At 41.0% G+C, this 20,862-nt stretch overlaps 1 protein-coding gene across 8 annotated transcripts in view; it reads left to right on the top strand.

Moving 5' to 3' along the window:
- Nucleotides 1-1,302: 1,302 nt before the first annotated feature.
- Nucleotides 1,303-20,862, top strand: part of RNF13 (ring finger protein 13) — a 104,228-nt gene continuing 84,668 nt past the window's right edge. For 2 of the 8 annotated variants that reach the window (XM_043523167.1, XM_037908268.2), the window contains exons 1-3: nt 1,314-1,453; nt 11,762-11,889; nt 15,944-16,024. In XM_043523167.1, the coding sequence (XP_043379102.1) occupies nt 11,776-11,889; nt 15,944-16,024 (195 nt within the window). In that variant the 5' untranslated portion in view covers nt 1,314-1,453; nt 11,762-11,775. Of the gene's footprint in view, nt 1,454-1,746; nt 1,919-4,566; nt 4,718-8,466; nt 8,597-11,761; nt 11,890-15,943; nt 16,025-20,862 lie in introns of those variants that run through there. The other 6 variants (XM_037908267.2, XM_037908270.2, XM_043523168.1 and 3 more) reach the window with 6 other exon arrangements.

Raw genomic sequence — 20,862 nt, 5'->3', positions numbered from 1 at the left:
CACACCTCCATTTGAAAATGTGTAGGCATCTGCAAATGAAAAAAGGTGCTCTATTACAAGGGTACCACCTCTTTTCTAAGAAGGCTGATTATATATTACTGGCCTCTTCTACAGTTCTCTCCCTCAGTGGAAATGTCTCTCTCTGAGAAAATCCTTGTGTGGTAGAAAGAAAAGGAATACTTGTGGCACCTTAGAGACTAACCAATTTATTTGGTTAGTCTCTAAGGTGCCACAAGTACTCCTTTTCTTTTTGCGAATACAGACTAACACGGCTGCTACTCTGAAACTTGTGTGGTAGGTACATCTGAAATCTAGTCAGGAACAACCTAGAGCTGGCAGTAACTGAAAGTTATTGGTAGGGATATGTAGGGATAGCTAGCATCACTAATTCACTGAAAGGCAGCAGCACAGATGAAATTTGGAGAAGACAAGAGAACCCACCCCAAACCGAAACTGACCACATAAAACGAGCTCAGCCTAGCCTATGGCAACTCTTTCTACTGTTCGCAAAAAGAAAAGGAGTACTTGTGGCATCTTAGAGACTAACCAATTTATTTGAGCATAAGCTTGCGATGCATCCGATGAAGTGAGCTGTAGCTCACAAAAGCTTATGTTCAAATAAATTGGTTAGTCTCTAAGGTGCCACAAGTACTCCTTTTCTTTTTGCGAATATAGACTAACAGGGCTGCTACTCTGAAACCTTTCTACTGTTGTCCTTTTAAATCGGGGGGGGGGGCACTTTCAAGGTTGGAAGGTCAAACCCGTGGCCTCCCAGCCATGCTGCCCATGCCCACGCTGTGCTCTCCCGGCGCGGGCAAGGACCCCGCTCTCGGAGCGTTGTGCGCAGCGTGCTAGGCATTTCCACTGGCCGCCCACTCACAAGGCTGGAACTGCCCAGCCACGGCCCTGGGAGCCCGGACCCCGCGCACAGGCGGGCACGGCCCCCGTCCCAAGCAGAGGAGAGGGCTGGGCAGACACGACGTGGGTGAGGGTCCCGGCCCGCGCAGTGACGTCACTGCCATCAGGCCAACGAACCAAACGGCCGTCAGATCGCACCTGGGTGGACCTGTTGGTCCTTCCACTTCCCCCCGCCTGCATCCCCCTCCGCCTCCTCCCCACGCCAGCCGCTCTCCCTCCGCTATCTCGCTCTTCTCCTCAGCGGCCTCTGCCCGCTCCCGCGGCCCCAGCAGCCGCCCTCAGACTGCAGCTCCCTCCTCTCCTGGCCCGGCCCCAGCATCACGTGGAGGCGGGCTACGTGCGGCCCAACGGGGGCGGATCGGCCGGTGAGTGACGAGCCGGGCGAGCAATTCCTGGCGCCTGGGCTGGCCTCTCCGCCTATGCGGGGGCCCGGGGCGGGATTTCCGCCGCGCTCTGGCTCCGCGTCTCTCAGCTGACGGGACAAACCCATTTGTCATGGAGTCGCTGTAGGCTGGTCCCGGCGCTCGGCCCCCAGGTAAGAGCTGCCTTTGCTGCGGGGATGGGGGCGGGCTCCGCTCGGGCCTCCCGGCCAGCTCAGCCTGGGTCGCTGCTGTCACGCTGCCGCCCCCAGGGCTTGTGGGAGGCTAATGGATCAGTTGCCCCGGCGAGCCGAGCTGCACCGGCTTGGGGGGCCAGGACTGCGAGCTGGTTTTGCGCATTGAGGCCGAGCTAAGTCTCCCCAGGAGCAGAGTCGCTAGCAGCCCAAACGCTGGAGCTGTTGCTAACTTTCACTTCAGCTGAGTCTGGCATTTCCCTTCCCTCCCCCAGCCTGCAGCGAGCTCAGGGTAAGCAGAAGAGAGAAGAACGAGTGAGAAGAACAAAATGCTGACAAAGCACCACCGATTACAGCTACAGCCCGGGCTGGGGTTTCACTTCTGTATTTCTTGTGTGTGGTTTTCTCCAGAGCTGTCTGGCCGGGGATGCTGACCATATTTATGAGGTAGTGATTATCTGTGCTCTCCCTGGCGACATTTGGCAGCTGTGTAAGGGGGAGCAGGTACTGGCTGGAGAGTGCAGCCTAATGCCGCCAAAACTATTAATAAAGAGGTCCAAACAAACTGGTTGGGATGTATAGACTCTGTTTACTGTCTAGCGCAATCCATGCTTTGGTTAACAAAATCCTGAGATAGTGAGAATACAGTGCCGTCTGCCATTCTTCATAGCTATTCACCAGTAATGCCCCTGGTGCTTTTTAGTTTTCACTCTCTGCGCAGGTACCTGTCCTAGCCCAGCCCCAGAGGTAAGGCCATCCTGGTATGATACAGATTCAGATCTGGTGTGTTCTGATGAAACTCAATGCACTGAAATGCTGGGGGGAGTATCAACAGAATATTATTAACATTAAGCAGCTAAGGTGGGTTTGTTCTCTAATTGTGAAACTAACAAACCTCCCCTGCACCACCTGGAACTTTTTAAGAGAAATTAGAATGTAAATGAAATGAGTGATCCAGATATTAATATTTCTAAGTGTTTTCTTTGCTAATGATGAATAGCAGCAGAGTTTACCAAAATGCAAACTGAATTACAAAACTATAGGCAATGGAACAAATTCAAGCCTCGCATAAGGCTTCTTCAGTTGAATTACATCAGGGATGAATTTGGTCAGATATTAGGCAGTTCACATGATGATTTCACATGATGTGTGTACATGTAAGTATCTTTGCCACTGGAGGATGGATAATCTGAGGTAATAGGGCAAGGACTATCATTTGGATGGGGACTTTTTATTGTGTGGCCCACACTTTTAACAGTTAGTCTCATGGTCCAATCTCTCCTCTCCCCAGACAATTATTCAGCACCATCTCCCCTCTCTACAGAAAATCATTCAGCACCATCTCCCCTCCCATTGGTGCCTGTGCAGACTTTCCCTCCTGTCTTCAACCACATAAGTTCCTGTTGCACCTACAGCAATTGCTTACATGGAAAATTAATATTAGGAAGATATTTAATATTTTGTAATAATCTCTAATGTAATTTAGTAGGTTTGAATAAGAAAACCAGATAGCTCTCTGCAAGCCACAGTATGCTGTGTGTGGAGCACCAGTGGCCTATGGACACTGATTTATATGAATATTCCCTGATAACAGGGAACAGCCAATATACAATTATGCCTTCTGTAAATGCTGCAGTATTCTATGTTCGGTAAAGGGTGATTGGTCCGAGGTTCCATTCACCATAGGGGCAAGCGATTTGCCTAACTTCACTTTGTTTTCTATCCCACCACGAAGTTTCTTGGTTATAGGGAGCACTGACAGCAACAGCTGGAGTTAGTCTAACATTTTCCCCCATAAGACCCAATTTTCAGTAGCTTTGTATCTTTCCCAAACTAACTGTGCACATTTAAAAAAAAAAAAAAAAATTGATACAAGATCTCTGCCTCAGACTGATTTTTTTTTTTTTTAAGACGGTTACAGCAAAAGTGGCTTAGCCATTTCTGAGAACAAGATTGGCAAAACAACTTATTTTTTTCTCTAATGCTAAATTTGTAGCACCATAAAAGAAATGGTTGTATCTCCATGCAGTGGAGCAGGACTTGACATTTGACAGGGGGTTGCTTGGGGGAAGGGAGGTGCTTTTTACTCTTTATCAAAATATATAGTGAAGAAGAGCTCTGTGTAGCTCAAAAGCATGTCTTTTTCACCAACAGAAGTTGGTCCAGTGGGAGAGATTCTCAGCCCAAGTTTTTATGTGCATTCTGCATTGAGCATTCTCTAGCTCTAGGGAATTCCTACATGTAAACTGCACTGATCATAGTCTCAGGACCCACTCAGCTTCCTGCTTGGCAGGCACAGAGCTAGAGTTTCGGACAGGATATAGACACTGTAGCAACAGTGCCCTCACTTCTGACCTCAGGGGAGGTCCGCTGGGATGGGAGCACAGGAGGATGCCTTCTGCTGACTGATGGTGTTAATTATGTGTACTTCATAGTCTTCATTAAAGTTTCACACTCCTAAATCAAGGAACAGCCAAGTAGTAATCCTCCCATTCTATAGTTGGGGTAACAGACGTTTCAGATGGTTGCTTCTGGCAGAGTTGAGAACAGAACCCTATCTCTAGTATGGGAGACATGTATTATTCACTCAGTCACACTTAACACTTTCTGTGTAAAGAACAATCTACATGCTTATCTGTGCTGTGTCTACAGTCACAGTCCACTCCAGAGCTAGAAATAGAACCCAGGTATCCTCATTCCCAAAGTTTCGCAGATATCTAGCAAATAATTATATAAGCCACTTGCAAATTGTGTGTTGTATTCCCCTCTTGCAGTTGGAATACTGAATTATACTATACTCTTGCTAACAGTTGCTCCTTTTTAAAGTGGTAGAGATCTGTGCTTTGAATCTAGAACCCTGCAGATGATCCCTTTGAGGGTGAATAGGGTTCCAACATGATGGAATCCATTTGCTTCTTTAAAAAAAGCACCCCAAAACACACCACTACGGAAATTACATAAAAAGAACCTCTAAGGAATAAAGTTTGAAGTCCAGGAAATGCCAGAATTGGCTTAATTCAGCCCCTTTGTGTATATATATTATGATGCAGTCTTTTGTTATGTGATCATATACTATGTGTTCTGCAACTCCCCAGCCTTATTCGAATGAGCAGGAGTCGACAATGAATGAGGCACAGAATTCTGAGAATTGAAGAGATATTCTTTTGTGTTTGAGGCACTGTACTGGGACCCATGAGAACTGGGCTCTGTTCGTTGCTCTGCCACAGATTTGCTACATGATTTTAGGTAAGACAATTTTAATGTGTATGCACAGTGGGGCTGAATTAAGGTTGTCTGTACAACCTTAATTCTAGTATTTCTTAACTTTGAGTGCTTGACTTTTCAACCTTAATGTTGTTTTATCATTATTTGTATAACTGCAGTAGACGTAATGTTTGCATATTCACAAATTTCCCTCCCTTATGAAGAGTTTTCTTCAGGTGGATAGTCATAGCCCCTGCATTTTCTGTACTTCAAACTATAGCTGACAAATTGTGATAAGATGGAACTAATAAGATTGTGGTAAGAGAAACTAACCAGTAACAATTCTATGTATTTATGTAAAAAATAAAAATTCATGGATTACAAAAGATTTTTTTTTTTTAAGAGACAGATTTGTGTGAGTTCAGTTTCCTCTATTGCTCTGTCAGTCAACAGTATTACAAAGCTTCATGGGTCTAAATTGCTATGCCAGAGTCACAAAATTACTTGCTTCTAAAATGTCAGCTCTTCCTTAACTCCCATTAATAATGAATTAGAAGTACTCTCTCATTTAGATTAAACTTAAGCCAAATGTATCCAGAGAAGACTCGCCTTTCAATGTTCACTAAAATGCAGATGGAAACCACAAAAAAATAAAAATAAAAGGTGGGAAAACAGCTGCTCCACTGAACGTGCAACTTTTGAAGCTTACTCAGGCAAAACTCCCTGTGATTTTGATGCAGGACTGCAGGTTATAAAATGTAAAAATATACACATTAGTGCAATTCTACAGCTAGTCAGTTAAAATAAATCAAGAAATGCAATGTTAAAGTTTCAAAAGCATCATTAACTCAGTCCCCTTGTACATGCTAGATGTTATATGGATTTACATTTTACAATCTTTTTAGCAGGCCTGATCGTAATTTGAAAAGAGGCTTCCAGTAAGGAAGAAGCTAGTATAATGTTTAGAGGATAGAACTGTGAGTCAGGAGTTTTGTACTCTGCTCTGGTACTGACTGTAGTAGTCTTGTCTGTGACTCTTGGTCAAGTCATCAAAGTCGCAATTTTCAATCCTGGGTGCCTAAAATTAGGTGCACAAATCCTTGTGAAGTCACTTGAACAAGACTACTTATTCAGAGGAGCTGAGTACCCACATCTCAGTGGAGTGCCTCTTTAACAGAATTTTACAGATTGATAATACTTTACTATCTCACAGGCATGTTATGAGGTTTAACTCAGTTTTTACTAAGTGCTTTGAGATCCTCTGAAAATAAGTGCAAATTATTAACAGTAAAATGAGGCACTCAAGTAAAAAAAAAAATCACTTGTCTGATTTTTTTTTTAACCTATTGTTGTAACACCCAACACTAGTGTAAATGAAAGAGTTTGGGAGGAAATTATCCTATATTATACCATTTTATATATAGCTAGTTTCACTGCTTCCCCTATATAGTCAGTAAGTTTTCCCTCTGCTGTTTGTGCAAGCAATTGTAAAACCAGGGACATTGCTAGAGAGTCAGAGGCAGGTGTGGAACCTGCAACTCACTTTAACTCAAATTGACTAGATATGTTGGTTGTGTCCCATTAGCTACCCCACAGGTAGGTTGTAAGGTTCAGTTCATGGTTCATAAAACACCTCAAGATCCTCTTGTAGAAGGTGTTCTAGAAATACAATGTATCAAACCATAATATTAGCCTAACACACAACTAGAAATGACAGTAAATACATGTTCAGTGTCACCTAGTAATGCTGCAGTTGGGATCTTAACTTTTGGAATTCCTGACGTGTCTATATTCAGGCTTAGAAGAATTTGATTTTTAATTGATAAATGTTAGTAAACATCAATTTCACTGTACTCAAACAGGAAAACATATTTCCATTGGTAATCAAAATTTACAGACAGCAAAGAAGGAAAAATGCTGCTTGAGAACTTAGTTTGATTTAAGAATATTTATTTTGTCAGCATCACACGCTGAAATATACAATTTATGGTTTCAACAGTTAAAAGCTTTCACTTTTTGAATCCCAATGTTTGTCATTAAATTCTCTCCCCTTCCTTCTCTGCCTCCCTAATTTCAGCTGTGAAAATTTAAAATTAAAGTTTTAAAGTGCTTTAAAAAGACATTGATATGTCAAAATTATAAAAAATTGAATTTTGCCAAGCCTATTTATATTTAATTCTACTTACTTATTGCATTAATGTAGTTTCTTCTTCATTTAATGTCCTTGTATTTTAAAAGGAAAGAATCAAAGATTATCTGTGCTTAATATTGGTATTGATGCAAACTGGGCTTTGAAGTTCATGTCTTAATGAAGTAAACGGGGGGGTTAGCCTTAAAACTGAGTACAAGTTGCAACAGGGACACATTTAAATTGTGTTGGGTGGGCCTTTATTAAAAGGGAGATCTAGATCCTGGGCTTCAGCCAAGGACCTTTTATTGTAGCTCAGGGTAGAAGGTGCAAAGATGGCTTTAAATTGTGAGCTGAGCTAGACCGCTGATACAAATTAGATTGGAGTAAGGGCTACTCTAATTTATGGTGGCTATCAGCACCTTCTGGGGCTATTCTAGGAGCCAGAGATAATCTGGGAATTAGTGACATTCTGGCTACACCTCTTTCTGGTCATGTCCTTAAACTGGCTACTGGGAAAGGGTTGCTATGGGAGCAGCATCCTCCAGCTCCAGCTGGAGGAATGGCAGAATTTGCCCAATGCTGTTATGTGATCATTATCTGCCATCCCAGCCTTGAAGGGATTTGTGTCTGTCATATTCAAGAATGATCTTGTGTTTGATCATATGGTCTTGTCTAATGAAAAACAAGCAAGCACTTGTCTTAAGTATTAATGTATTTTCACACACATGTGGTAATTTAGTCTGGAATAAAGTTTCTCCACAAAGGATAATTCTTTACTCTTGTTATAGACTTGACCACGTATAAAACCAATTCACTGCTCAATCTAACCAATCTATTAGCTGCTGAAATTAAAAAAAAAAAGTAAGTCTAGGATCCAACTGAGTGTAAGTAAACCACACTTGGTATCCTTAAAAACAATGAGGAGTCCTTTTGTGGCCCATTCATGATCTTTTTGACTAACTGAGAGCAGGAGCAGGCTAATTAACTGATCTGTAAATCAAACGTTAGCGGTATGGCATAGTTTATTGTCCTTTAAAAGTTTTATGGAGTAGAAGGAGGAACTTTAGAGTGACATCAACGGGAGTAGTCAGGGTAAAAATATTATGTAAATACCCAAAAAGTGTCTTCGGTTAAAGACACTGATAAATTAAAATTAGATGTTATTTTTGTGGAACATACAATGTTAATATGGAGCTATATCACATCACCCTTTCTGAAGCAGAACTCCCTCTGATTTCAGTGGAGAATTCTGTTTAAAAAAATATCGTTAATACAAGGAGTCATGGAGAGCGACTCTAAATTAAATAAGTTTTCTTTCAAGTCCATCATGAATAATCCAGAAGGGAAGGGATTCTAGATTTACATAAACAGAACAGACTGTGAACACTTCCTGTTTTATTTGGGTCCTCCAGAAGACATTCCTTAATTACTACCTGTTTTCAACTCCTCTTCCCCTACCACCTCTGTTCTCACTTTTGTATTTTCCTCTTTTCTTCAGTGTTTACTTTCCATTTAGTTTTGTTTTTATTTATCTCGTTATTCAGTGGGATTGACATGCATATATTCTGTGTTTAAATAAATCATAGGTAAGTAAAAGGGTACAGAAACTAATATTTTTTGTATACCAACAGCCCATCCCTTATTCTGGGGGCAGACATGGGGTAGTGCCCCCCACATCTAGTAGGGGGAGGAGAGTCAGGCCAGGCTCCCCGATCATTCCTTGGATCCAGCCTTTGGCCCATTCCTCATCTCACCCCTTGCAGGCAGAGCAGACTTCTGTAGCTCAAGTGGTAGGTTCAGTGTTCAAACCATGGTGATTATACATGATTGGGGCGTGTTACAGTTGCACATAATGAAATTTGTTCGTACTTTTTAAAAAAAAACTCAGTGTAGTTTAAGGGTTGTTAAAAGTCAAACATTCAGAAGTTAGGAAATGTTAGATTTATGGTTACCTGTCCACTTTTAATTTGGCCTCCTTATGTGTATGCATTATGGTAGTTTTTAATTACACGCCATTCCCCCCCCCGCCACAAGATACTCCCTATTAAGTGCAGAGGGAAACAGACTTAATGTTTCATGGGCAACATAAATTTAGCATTTCCTGAGTTTACAACCTAAATAATTCTTTTTATGTATGCAGTTATTCAGTTTTTGTATAACAGTAGCAACTCGAGGCCCCAACTCAGATTAGGATCACATTGTATTAGGTACTGTACCAGCACTTAGTAAGAAATTATGTTTGCCCTGAAGAGTTTACAGACTAAACAGGTAAGTCAGACAGAGGTTGAGAGAAAGGAAAGTAACACAAAGAGTTACTAGAGAGATGTTTGGCAAATGTCATGTTAGTTCCATTTAAAAAAAGAAAAAAAATTTAACCAGAACTGATCATACATACTATGCAAGTATATAAAATTTTCCATCTCTATTACAGTCATTAAAGACATGTTAAATGAGTTTATGAAAGCCATAAATCTCATAACAGGTTTGAAACAGGTGGGTTAGTTTCTTTTCAAAGCCCCATTGGATTTATTGGGGCTGGGGGGGGGGGTGGGAAGTGTGACTATCTATGCAAGTAAGGATTATTATTCACGTGAGTGAGGCTTGCAGGCCCCTACCTTGTATTCTGAACATTTCTGAGAAGGCATTCCTAAAAACAATTGCCTAGCAAACCAAAAAAGCCCCCCAGAACAATGAATCAGGAATTTTAAAGGGCAGTTCCTCTTTGAAAAGTGATTCAGCAGAGCAGACTTGCTCCCTCTGGTTATTCAAAGCAAAGTTGTTAATTTTAGTGGTTTAAATCTGGTTTTTAACATTGTAGAATTAACACAACTATGGAAGACGGAGCTGAGATCAATTCCTTCTTACACATCTATAGAATTGTTTAGGAAGAGCCAGATTCATAGCTTGTGTAAATTGGTGTAGCTCCATTAAAGACAATGATCTATGCATGTTTACGCCAACTGAGGATCTAGGTCAAGTGTTACAAGTAATAGGTCCAATCAGTTACACTTGTGCAAACCTGAAAACAACAGGGCTGCACAGATATAGCACAGCAATATGAATAATTATGCCCTATTACTTATTATTTGTATTATAGTGGCACCCATGGGCCCAGTCATGGAACAAGGCACCATTGTACAAACACATCACAAAGACAGTCCTTGCTCCAAAGAGCTTACAGTGTGTGAGGGCAAAGATTTTCAGGAGTGACTAGATGTTTTGGGTGCACAACTTGACACCTTAAGGAGATCAGATTTTTATAGGACAGCTGCCGAGCACATTCTCAAAAGCAAGTTCATGTAAGACAGTGGTTCTCAAACTAGGGCCGCTGCTTGTTCAGGGAAAGCCCCTGGCGGGCCAGGCCGGTTTGTTTACCTGCAGCGTCTGCAGGTTCGGCCAATCGCGGCTCCCACTGACCGTGGTTCGCCACTCCAAGCCAATGGGGGCTGTGGGAAGCGGCGCGGGCCGAGGGATATGCTGGCCGCCTTTCCTTGAGCCCCCATTGGCCTGGAACAGCGAACTGCGGCCAGTGGGAACCATGATCAGCCGAACCTGCGGACGCTGCAGGTAAACAAACCGGCCTGGCCCGCCAGGGGCTTTCCCTGAACAAGCGGTGGCCCTAGTTTGAGAACCACTGAATTAGAGAACATGCTCGTTTAAAGTTGCACAGTGCTCCCTTATAACATTGTTTGTCCGCTACTTGCAGAAAGAGCAGCCAGTTGGAGCTAACTGGTGGGGGCTTGGAACCAGGGTTGGCTGGCAGCCCCCCTATCAGCTCCCCTAAGTTCCCTGTGCAACAGCTGCCCAGCAGGCTATCAATTGCTGGGCAGTCCAGCTTTCCCTCCCTCGACTGCCAGATGCTACTCCTGCCCTCCACCTTGGAGCCTCATGCTTGCTGTGCAAGTGGGGTGGAGGAAAGAGGCATGCTAATGTAAGGGTGTCCCCCTCTCCCCTGCTCCTGCCCCACACTCCTTTACCCTTCTCCACAGAGTGGGAGGATACACGACAGGGCTCAGGACGGAGGGAGCTTGCTGGCAGCAGGTACTGTCTCAACTTGCTGATCTACTTAAAAAGGCAGTTTACTTAGAGTGGAGTCAGCGTACTTAAAGGGGCAATGTGCATCTCTCTCTCACGCACACTGTGTGTCTCTCTGTCTCTCTCTACCATGCTGCCTTCCCTCCCTCCATTCATGTTGCCTTGTAGAGTGTGAGGCTACATTAACAACGTGTTAACCCTTGAGGGCTCAGCGGAGTGCTAGTTCATCATTTAGTAGTAAGGCATTCCCTGGGAAATATCCTACCCTCTGACTTCACCACCTCAACCAAACTTCACAATCATCATTGCTGTGTACAGTATTAAATTGTTTGTTTAAAACTTTATATGTATATATAGTGTGTGCGTATTATATATACAAATAAAACAGTCTTTTGTCTGGTAAAAAAAAAAAAAATTTCCCTGGAATCTAACCCCCCCCATTTACATTAATTCTTATGGGGCAACTGGATTCACTTAACATCATTTCACTTAAAGTAGCATTTTTTCAGGAACATAACTACAATGTTAAGCAAGGAGTTACTGTAAGAATATGCATTATATGCATGTCCACCGCTTAATGCCAACAGTTAGTTGCTTGGATAGCTGCATATTGTCTGTGTAAAATATTTTCATTGTTCCTGTCAGCTGAATATCTAACCATTCTAGTGATCTAGACATCAAATGCCATGGAAGCTACATTCTTTGGGAAAACTGTACCTAATTGTGAAATAATATCAGATAAAGGTTTCTTATCAATTAAGAATAACCATAAAAATCTCTTAAAATATTCCTTTGAAAGACAACTTTTTAGCTAATCTAAATAGATATTGATTAGTTTGCTCTGATCAATAGGAGACTAACCAATAAGGAAATAATATCTGCTACATAACATGATTTATTTTATTTTGTTTTATTTACAGATATTTAATTTAAAATGCTGTTGTCAATAGGAATGTTAATGTTGTCTGCCACTCAGATCTACACCATCCTGACAGTTCAACTGTTTGCTTTCCTAAACCTTTTGCCTGTGGAGGCAGACATTTTAGCGGTAAGTGTAATAAATGTTTTTACATGCAAATGAATGGGAATTTCTTTCAGATTTTCCTACTTATAAATCATATCATGCGATACATTTTAAAACATTATCAGTCCAAAGTTAATAGCACCTATATATTTTACCAATTACATGAAGCCTATTCAAAAATAAAGGTTAGGCTTTTCAGAGAAGGTTAGGGTTAGAGTTTAGTGCTGAAATCTTTTTGAAATTCAGTGTGAGTAAGGCATTTAACTCCCTTAGGATCTCCTGAAAGTCCCAGCCAAAATATGTAGGACCATCTCATGCTATAGAACTTTAAAAAGAACTCCCCGCTGATTTAATTTAATTGTCAAAATAAGTAGATAGCAGACAATAATACTTTCTATGGACTTTTAAAAACTCCTGTACTGCTGTTTGCATGTGAGAATTCTGTCCAGAGTAATTTACAATATGATCATGGGCAGTGAGAAGAAGATTGTCCCCTCAGATCCTCATTTATTTACATTGAATTCTGTAGTCATGAAGATATGGCATAACATATTAGAAAGGGTTGAATACCATTTGGATATAGCAAGTTGTGTTCCACCCAATTGTGATTAATAGAGAAACTAGTGGAAAGTTCTTTTTAAAGATCTGTGGCATGATATGGTCTTCTATTTTCCAGCTGAAATTTTCAAGGAACCCTAAGGGAGTTAGGTGCTCTACTCACACTGACTGGTGTTAGTATGAACAGTAATGGATACAGACTGAGTTTTTATTGGTATATTAGAAAACAGAATAAGGCCCTGATTCTGCAAACACACACATGTATGCTTAACTTATGTACGTGAGCAGGCCCACTGATTGCAACTTCATATAGGTGGGTAGTCCCATTAAACATGTGTTTAAGTACTTGGACAACTGGGACCTGATTTGGGAGTAGAAAAAGCAAGCTGTTATCCCTAAGTGTTGTCAACATATACACTCTCACACATATGCACACACCCCATCCCCAGCAGAATTAAATGTTAAGTAGATATCATCTCAGATGATCTCATGGTTGGGTACTGTATAATGTTAGAAAAGGGGTTCACCACTTATTACTCTATTTATGCATAACAGTTATATGAGGGAGTTACATTTTTTCTGTTTGGGACAGGTGTTCAAGCCACTGAAAAAATTTCATAGCTCTAATCAACTATTGTGTTACCCAAGGAAATTATTATTAAGATAAACTGAGGAGAGAGTGAGTCTCAAAACAGGATGATTAAGTAATCAAATGAAAATGCATAAAGTTACAAGTTCCACAAGTTTGTGGTAATACAAGGTTGCCAAATATAGAATTGTGTTATTTTGTACTTAGGATGGTTTTACTAGGTCACTATTATCACTTTTCAGTATCTCTTTTTAGCTGGATATTTTAGAAAAAAAATGGATAGATATGAACTGCTTTATTATGGAACAGCTAGGTGTGAAACTGGCTTTCCATTAAAAGCCTTATTCTCCCTCCCCCAATCCTCCCCACCCAATCCTCCTATCGCCCTTTCCCAGAAGGAAGAGAATCTTTCTGCATGCCATTTTTCATGCTAGGATAATTTTTTGTGTGTGGGGAAGTTTTGGTAAAATTCAGAAATGAATTTTTTTTAAAGTTAGTGTTTTGAAAAATTACTTGAAATGTACTTTTGAAGTTTTGTGGGTTTTTTGGCAGAGTGACAGAGGGGTGTCACTGTATCACCAAAGGCCTTTTTGTGAAGTGTCTTGTAATATTTTAGGAGGATTAGTGGGGGAATTACAAAGTACTCTATTTAAAACAAAACAAAAAACCCTTGCAATACCTCATGCTAAATTAAGGAATGATGGGATTAGCAAGGGTCTCATTAAAGCAGCGTTATACAAAGGAAACAGTGGAATGAGAGTTAGGGGCCATCAATGGGAAAGGAATGCTTGCCCAGCCACACCATGCAGAACTGGAAAATTGAAACTCTGTAGATAGCTTGAGAGATTTTGTAAATTAAGGATTGTTTGTTTTTTTCTCCTCAGGGCTGAAGAATGTTTAAGATCCCCTGTGCACGGGGCTGGGGTGGGGAAGTGCTTTGCATAGAGGAGTGCGTGCTTTAAAGTGGCAGGATATAGAGTGGGTGTGTAGGGATGTGTGTTGCAGATGCATACAGACTTTACCTGTGGCAACAGCCCGGGCTATTTTTCTAGAAAACATCTTCAAACTTCTTTTAAGAGTTTATAAATATAAGTGGACGTGCTACTGACACCTTGAATAGTTTGGAGGGTGGGTAGGTGATGTGGGGGAAAATGGTGTGGGAATTGTCCCTAAGGGGCATAGTGGTGGAGCAGTTGTTTGTAGGGGATGTGGGCTGGGGAGCAGGAGACTGGTTGGCACAGAGCTGTGCTACCTGGTCTTAATACTGGGAGCCTGGGGAGGGCAGGAGAAAAGGATGCTTGGCGTGATGCAATTAACTGTGGAGGGCAGCAGGGATGAGGGTATGTAGAGAGGATCAGGGAAAGACAGAGGTTCTTATTCATATAGCGCTTAACGTTTTTATATCTAGGCATTTAAGTGCTTAAAGTTTTAAAGTGTGGATAAAAGCTTCCCCTCCCCCCTTAAGTTTAACTCCATTCTCACTCACCATCAGTCTTACTGATCTCTTTTGTAAAGTACTACTGATGAAGAGTGCTATATAAGAGCAAGGAATTATTAAAGCTGCAGAAGGGGAGCCCTGCTTTGATGGGCCCCAAAAGATCCTTCAGAGTAAACTTAGATATTTGCAAGCAAAAATTTGTATTTAACAAGTTAAGTTCAGAAGTGTGTCTTGACAGTCAGTGGGATTTCTTCCATTGACTTGAGTGTATTAGGTACATTGATGTTAGTCCTAGAACTACAGTTTGAGAGCTCCTCTGTCTCAGACTTTTGCTCAGATGATGTCTCTTCCTTATGCACTAAATATAACCATATCTTAACATTTGAACTATATTTGGCAATCCAGGGGTGTAGGCAGCATGAATAAAGCTTTTAAAACTATTTAAATTCCTTAGAAACAACAAGGAGTCTGGTGGCACCTTAAAGACTAACATATTTATTTGGGTATAAGGTTTCGTAGGTAAAAAAAACCACTTCTTCAGATGCATGGACCAGTGGGTTTTTTACCCACAAAAGCTTATGCCCAAATAAATATGTTAGTCTTTAAGGTGCCACCAGACTCCTTGTTGTTTTTGTGGATATGGACTATCATGGCTACACCCTGATACTTAAATTACTCAATTATTTTTAAATCTTAAAATCGATCTTGCTACAATAAAGAACTTTTACAAGTTTGGGGTTTTCTGCAGAAAACTGAAAATCTGCCAAGATCTGTTTTTGCCCTGTTTATTAGAGACTTGTATGGTACCCACCCACTACCTGTGGCCTAGGGCAATAGAAAAAAGAGTCACAGGGAATAGGAAAATGTGGCTTATGCAGTTTTAGAGCCATTATGCAATGTTGTGTATGAGCTTCCATAAAAAAACATTTTAGAACTTAACTGTTTAAACTGAGTATCTTTACTCACTTCCCTAAAATCTTTGTAGGGTGTTCAGGATTCCCTCCTGGGACATTTTAAAAAGCTGGTTAATTTCAAAGTGAAGAAAATCCACTCTTCAGAAACATGTTCATGAGGCATAGAAAGATGTACCCTTTGCTCAAAGTGCGCTTTGGCTACAGCCAGTTTTTTGCAAAAGTGGGTTAACATTAGTGCTTGAATTGAAGGAGAGGTTTTCCCAACATTTAGTGGAATTCATGTTACTTTCTTGTTGTTAAATCATTCCAAATAAAGGAAGACTCTAGAGAACTTTGAGTTTATTACATGGAATAAAGCTCTTCCATCTGACATACTAAAGCAGATTGGGTTGGGCAATATGTGGATGAAACACCACCAGAAAACCCGGAGGGACTGGAAGCAGCAGTGTTTATGATTCATTAGTATAGTGTTAGGAGGCACTATGTATAGTACATTTTTGCCCTAAAGAATGAGGTTTTTCTTGTGTTTTCAATTTGATACATGTTATAGATCTGATTTTCTTTTATATTTATGTTTAGTATAACTTTGAAAATGTAACTCAGACATTTGATGATCTACCAGCAAGGTTTGGCTACAGACTGCCAACTGAAGGCTTGAAGGTAAGAAGCAGCATCTCTGAATAAACAAAGTATAAGCTAAAAGAAAATTCTTAGAATGCATTTTGTGTGCTATGTAAATATGTTGAAAATAACTTTGTCAACACTAGCTTAAAGATAGATTTATAATTTTCACAGATATACTTTAATAGGGGACTAAAAGAGGATGTATGATGGGGTACTATCCTCAAGCACACCTCCTTGTGTCCATGCAGGAACACAGCCCTCAGCTCCCTGTTGGTGCTTGCAATCATTTAATCTGACGCAGATACTGAGAACAAGTCCTTTGGGGGGGGGGGGGTTCAGTTTATTAACTTCTTTTCTAGAGTACAAAGGATCCTCCTTTTAGCCCCTCAAGTCCAACCCTTCTTCTCACTCTAGGGCTAATGACAACAAGAGTCCCAGGAGTCCTCCAGCCCTCCTCCAGGGGCCTGTGTACTTACCTTCCTTGCATCCAGTGGTTCCACAGCTGTCCTCCTGGGCCTGTGTTCATTCAGAGCTTCTAGCCCTGCATTAGGCAGCCCTTATCTCTAGGCACTCCATGTCCTGGGAGCCTTCTTTCTCTGGGAGCACATCCTTCAACTGAGCCCTGGTAGCCTTTTCAGGTCCAGGTGCTCATTACTCAGTAAGCTGTCCACCAGCCAACTAGGCAGTTAATTGCTTACAGGTGGGTTTATTCTCCTTAAAGAAGCCCATCATGCGTAGACTGGGCCATGACTCCCCTTAAAGGGGCCAGCCATCCCATGACAGGATGCATCTGTTAGTCTTGTTTATATAGGAAAAATATGGTATGGTGGTCTACCATATAGCAAAGTCCTACAGTTCACACTGATTTTTTTGGATATAGTATGGACCACATCTTGCAAGTTATTGAGCTCAACTACTATCCTGGCCTATAGAAAATGTGGTTGTCAGAAAAAACAGCCTGAGTGGCTACATTGTACTAAGTTACTTTGTTTTTGTGATAAAGCCTTTCATGTTTATTTTAGTGATAAGTAAGTTTCTTGTAGTCAAACATTCATTGCACTGGTCCCTATCTGAGGTACATATTAAAGGATGTCTGCAACAGATGTGCACTTATTAAAGTGTACATTTAAACAGATCCTGGAGCTATGCAGACATGAATCTAGCATCCTTGTATTTCTGTACTACACTGTGCTATCACTGAATGATTATTATAACTGAATTTAGCTGGGCAGGAAAAAGGTTGCCGCTACATAGCTCTGCATTAAATTATCTTTATAGGTTATGAAAGCTGAAATTATGGAGCTGAGTTCACAAACTGACTGACAACCCACTTCCTTAAAGAGACAGAATATCTTCAGAGAGACAGTTCTTTCTAGATGAGTTCAGGCAGACTCTTCTAAACCTTGATGATAAACTTAGCAGATGGATTATTGTAGGAGTGCACCTGCAACTAAACCTGAAGAAAAATGCTTTTGACAGACACCTTACCTTCTACAAAAGTGTAATTTGGGAGCAACCACACCTGATGACGGAAGATTGAATACAGGATGCAGAGGGGTTGGCCATAAGTCTATGAACTAGCATGTCTTCTGAGTGCATGCATTCCATAATCTGAATATATGAAGAGCATATTGCTAAATACATACAGGCTCCATGAAGAGTCTGGCTTTTCATGTCCTCCACCTGGCATATCATAGAATCCTAGAACTGGAAGGGACCTCGAGAGGTCATCTAGTCCAGTCCCCTGCACTCAAGGCAGGACTAAGTATTATCTATACCATCCCTTACACGTGTTCGTCCAACCTGCTCTTAAAAATCTCCAGTGATGGAGATTCCACAATCTCCCTAGGCAATTTATTCCAGTGCTTAACCTCTCTGACTGTTAGGAAGTTTTTCCTAACATCCAACCTAAACCACCCTTGCTGCAATTTAAGCCAATTGCTTCTTGTCGTATCCTCAGAGGTTAAGAAGAACAATTTTTCTCCCTTCTCCTTGTAACAACCTTTTAGTTACTTGAAAACTGTTATGTCCCCTCTGTCTTCTCCTCTCCAGACTAAACAAACCCATTTTTTTCAATCTTCCCTCATAGACCGTGCTTCCAGACTTTTAATCATTTTTGTTGCTCTTCTCTGGACTTTCTCCAGATTTGTCCACATCTTTCCAGAATTGTGGCACCCAGAACTGGACATAATACTTCAGATGAGGCCTAATCAGCACAGAGTAGAGCGGAAGAATTACTTCTTGTGTCTTGCTTACAATACTCCTGCTAATACATCCCAGAATGATGTTTGCTTTTTTTGGAACAGCGTTACACTGTTGACTCATATTTAGCTTGTGATCCACTATGAGCCCCAGATCCCTTTCCGCAGTACTCCTTCCTAGGCAGTAATTTCCCATTTTGTACATGTGCAATTGACTGAGGAGAAAGGGGAAGTGATCTCACGAGAAGTATTCAAAGTATGGGTCCTACTAATAAAGTCACTTAGTGTTGCAGAGTATAGGGCAGAATGCACTTGGTCCCTGGGCAGGTGTGCAACCAGAGTGGAGGCAAGAGGACACAATGAAGAAAGGAGGGGAGGGAAAGAAGAGGGTAAAGGGAACCTCCACATAGTACCTGGATACAATGAAAGTCTTGATGCTCAGAACTTCAGGAGGAAGCATATATGGCAATGTTAATACTCCCTCAGAAGGGACTGGGCCTGCATCACCCATGTGCCCATCTCTATTCTGCTTCTGCTGGGGGAGTGCATACTGTTCCCTGTAATAATGTGGCATAATGGCTGCTCTTCATCTGCATTCTCCTGAGTTCCTGGAGGCATTATGCCAGTATGATGGCCACCACCTTGACTGACACCAGGCATTGAACTGGGGATCTCTAGAGTCAAAAGTATGAGTCTCTACAGCTTGAGCTAAACAGCCAGGTTGTTACACTGACAGTTGTAATAGCTTTGCCTCCTCTATGGATTGAGCACAAAAGGGAATATTACACCAGCTTGAGGCACAGCATGTCTTGGAGCTCCTTCTGAGTAAATACAGAGCTCCACTAACCCCAACACCAGGTTTCACCTTAAAGGCACAATTGAGACCTGAGATGCTGATAAAAATGTGCATCAAAGATCACACCTCTCATAGTATCAAATAATTTGTATTGTTAAATCTTTATTGCCTTTTTGCGGGGCCTTCACACTGTGGCATTTACATTTTGAAGATTCATCCCAAAATGAATAGTTTTCAGGCCATACCAATATAGACTCTGGATCCTGTAAACACAGACCTTTTCATCATCTTTTGGCTTTAACGTGGTACAACAACTTAACTTAGTGTTGGGTAACTCTGGGTTAACGGTCAAAGCCCAACACCAAAATCCAAACTAGTACTGAGATATGAATACAAATATAAACAAACACCTCTGGTGAAACTCCAGTGATTTTAGAGAAATTGGCCCCTTTACGGACAAGAACATATAAGTCCCTACCTGAGCAAAGGCCAAATCTACAGCCCCTTGAAGTCAATGGGAATCTTTCCATCTACTTCAGTGGCTTTGCATTAGGTAGAGAATTAGCAATGTACTACTTAATTTATAAATTAGCTGTCCAAAAGCCATCTCAAAGGCACAGTTTTTTGTCTGTGCCTGAGGCCATGCTAAGCTGTACCTGATTTCTTTTTCTTTCCTTTTTTGGGTGCTGTAGTCACAGCTGGTAAAGCGCAGAAGAGAGGCTTAATGGGCAGTCACAATCACTGCAAAAAGCAAATTTTGGTGACCTTTTTTGCAAAAGAATTCTTTGTGTGTGCTGTAATCATGAAATGTGAATACAATTTAATATTTCCTGAGATTCCTGAATCTTTTGAATCTGAATCCTACTATTGGATTGCAGCATGTCTTCCTGTTAGCTATTTTCCAGTTTATCTTTTAACATAAATTAGCATTAATTAAACAAACATCTATATAACTCATAGCTGTAGCTTCTTCAACAATGTTATGTTAGGGCCATAAATGTATTCGGTCCTTCACTTAAAAGGGCTCTAGATTTCTTTGTAGTAAGTTTCTTTATGATGATGACAGAAAGGATTTGTTTTTGCCAGTCTGTAAGAGAATAGGATGCAATGAACACCTAGAGAAATTGTGCTGAGTAAAATCTTGCAGGTCTGTGTGAATAATCTAATGCAATCAAGTACAGTATGCAGACTGTGCTTCGATATGCAGCAGCTAACATATTGCTAGATTTTTCCTTAGTGACAAATTATACCCCGTAGTTCTAGAGTACAAACGAAAGCAAGCCTTCTCTATGCTAAACACCCATTGATTTTAATGGGATGTTTGACTGAAGGACTTGCAGATTTGGATCAAGATTTTTAGTATGATGTTCTAATGTATTACTAAAAGAAAAGGAGTACTTGTGGCACCTTAGAGATTAACCAATTTATTTGAGCATAAGCTTTCGTGAGCTACGATGAAGTGAGCTGTAGCTCACGAAAGCTTATGCTCAAATAAATTGGTTAGTCTCTAAGGTGCCACAAGTACTCCTTTTCTTTTTGCAAATACAGACTAACACGGCTGTTACTCTGAAACCTAATGTATTACTATAATACTATTATACATAATATCCTTCACAAGTCCAAAGGCACAATATGAAATAATCCTAAAAGCAAGAATAAGCATTAGTACACTGGACTTCTTTAACCTTAACTTAAAATCTGACACTGAATTATTAACAGGGAGGTGTTGCCACAGCCTAGAAGCGTAGTTACAGAAAGCTGTAGTTCCTTGTGTTTCAATGTTGGATTTAGAGCACACTGCTTATTCAAACCAGTGTGATGCTAGGGATGCTGTGGTGTGAATGATAACTCAGTAAAATATCCAGGACCATGGCCAC

This window comes from Chelonia mydas, chromosome 9 (assembly GCF_015237465.2).
Source record: "Chelonia mydas isolate rCheMyd1 chromosome 9, rCheMyd1.pri.v2, whole genome shotgun sequence".
In the NCBI taxonomy this organism is placed as follows: domain Eukaryota; kingdom Metazoa; phylum Chordata; order Testudines; family Cheloniidae; genus Chelonia; species Chelonia mydas.
The sequence above is the reverse complement of the archived record's forward strand: the minus strand, read 5'-3'. Positions and strand labels throughout refer to the sequence as shown.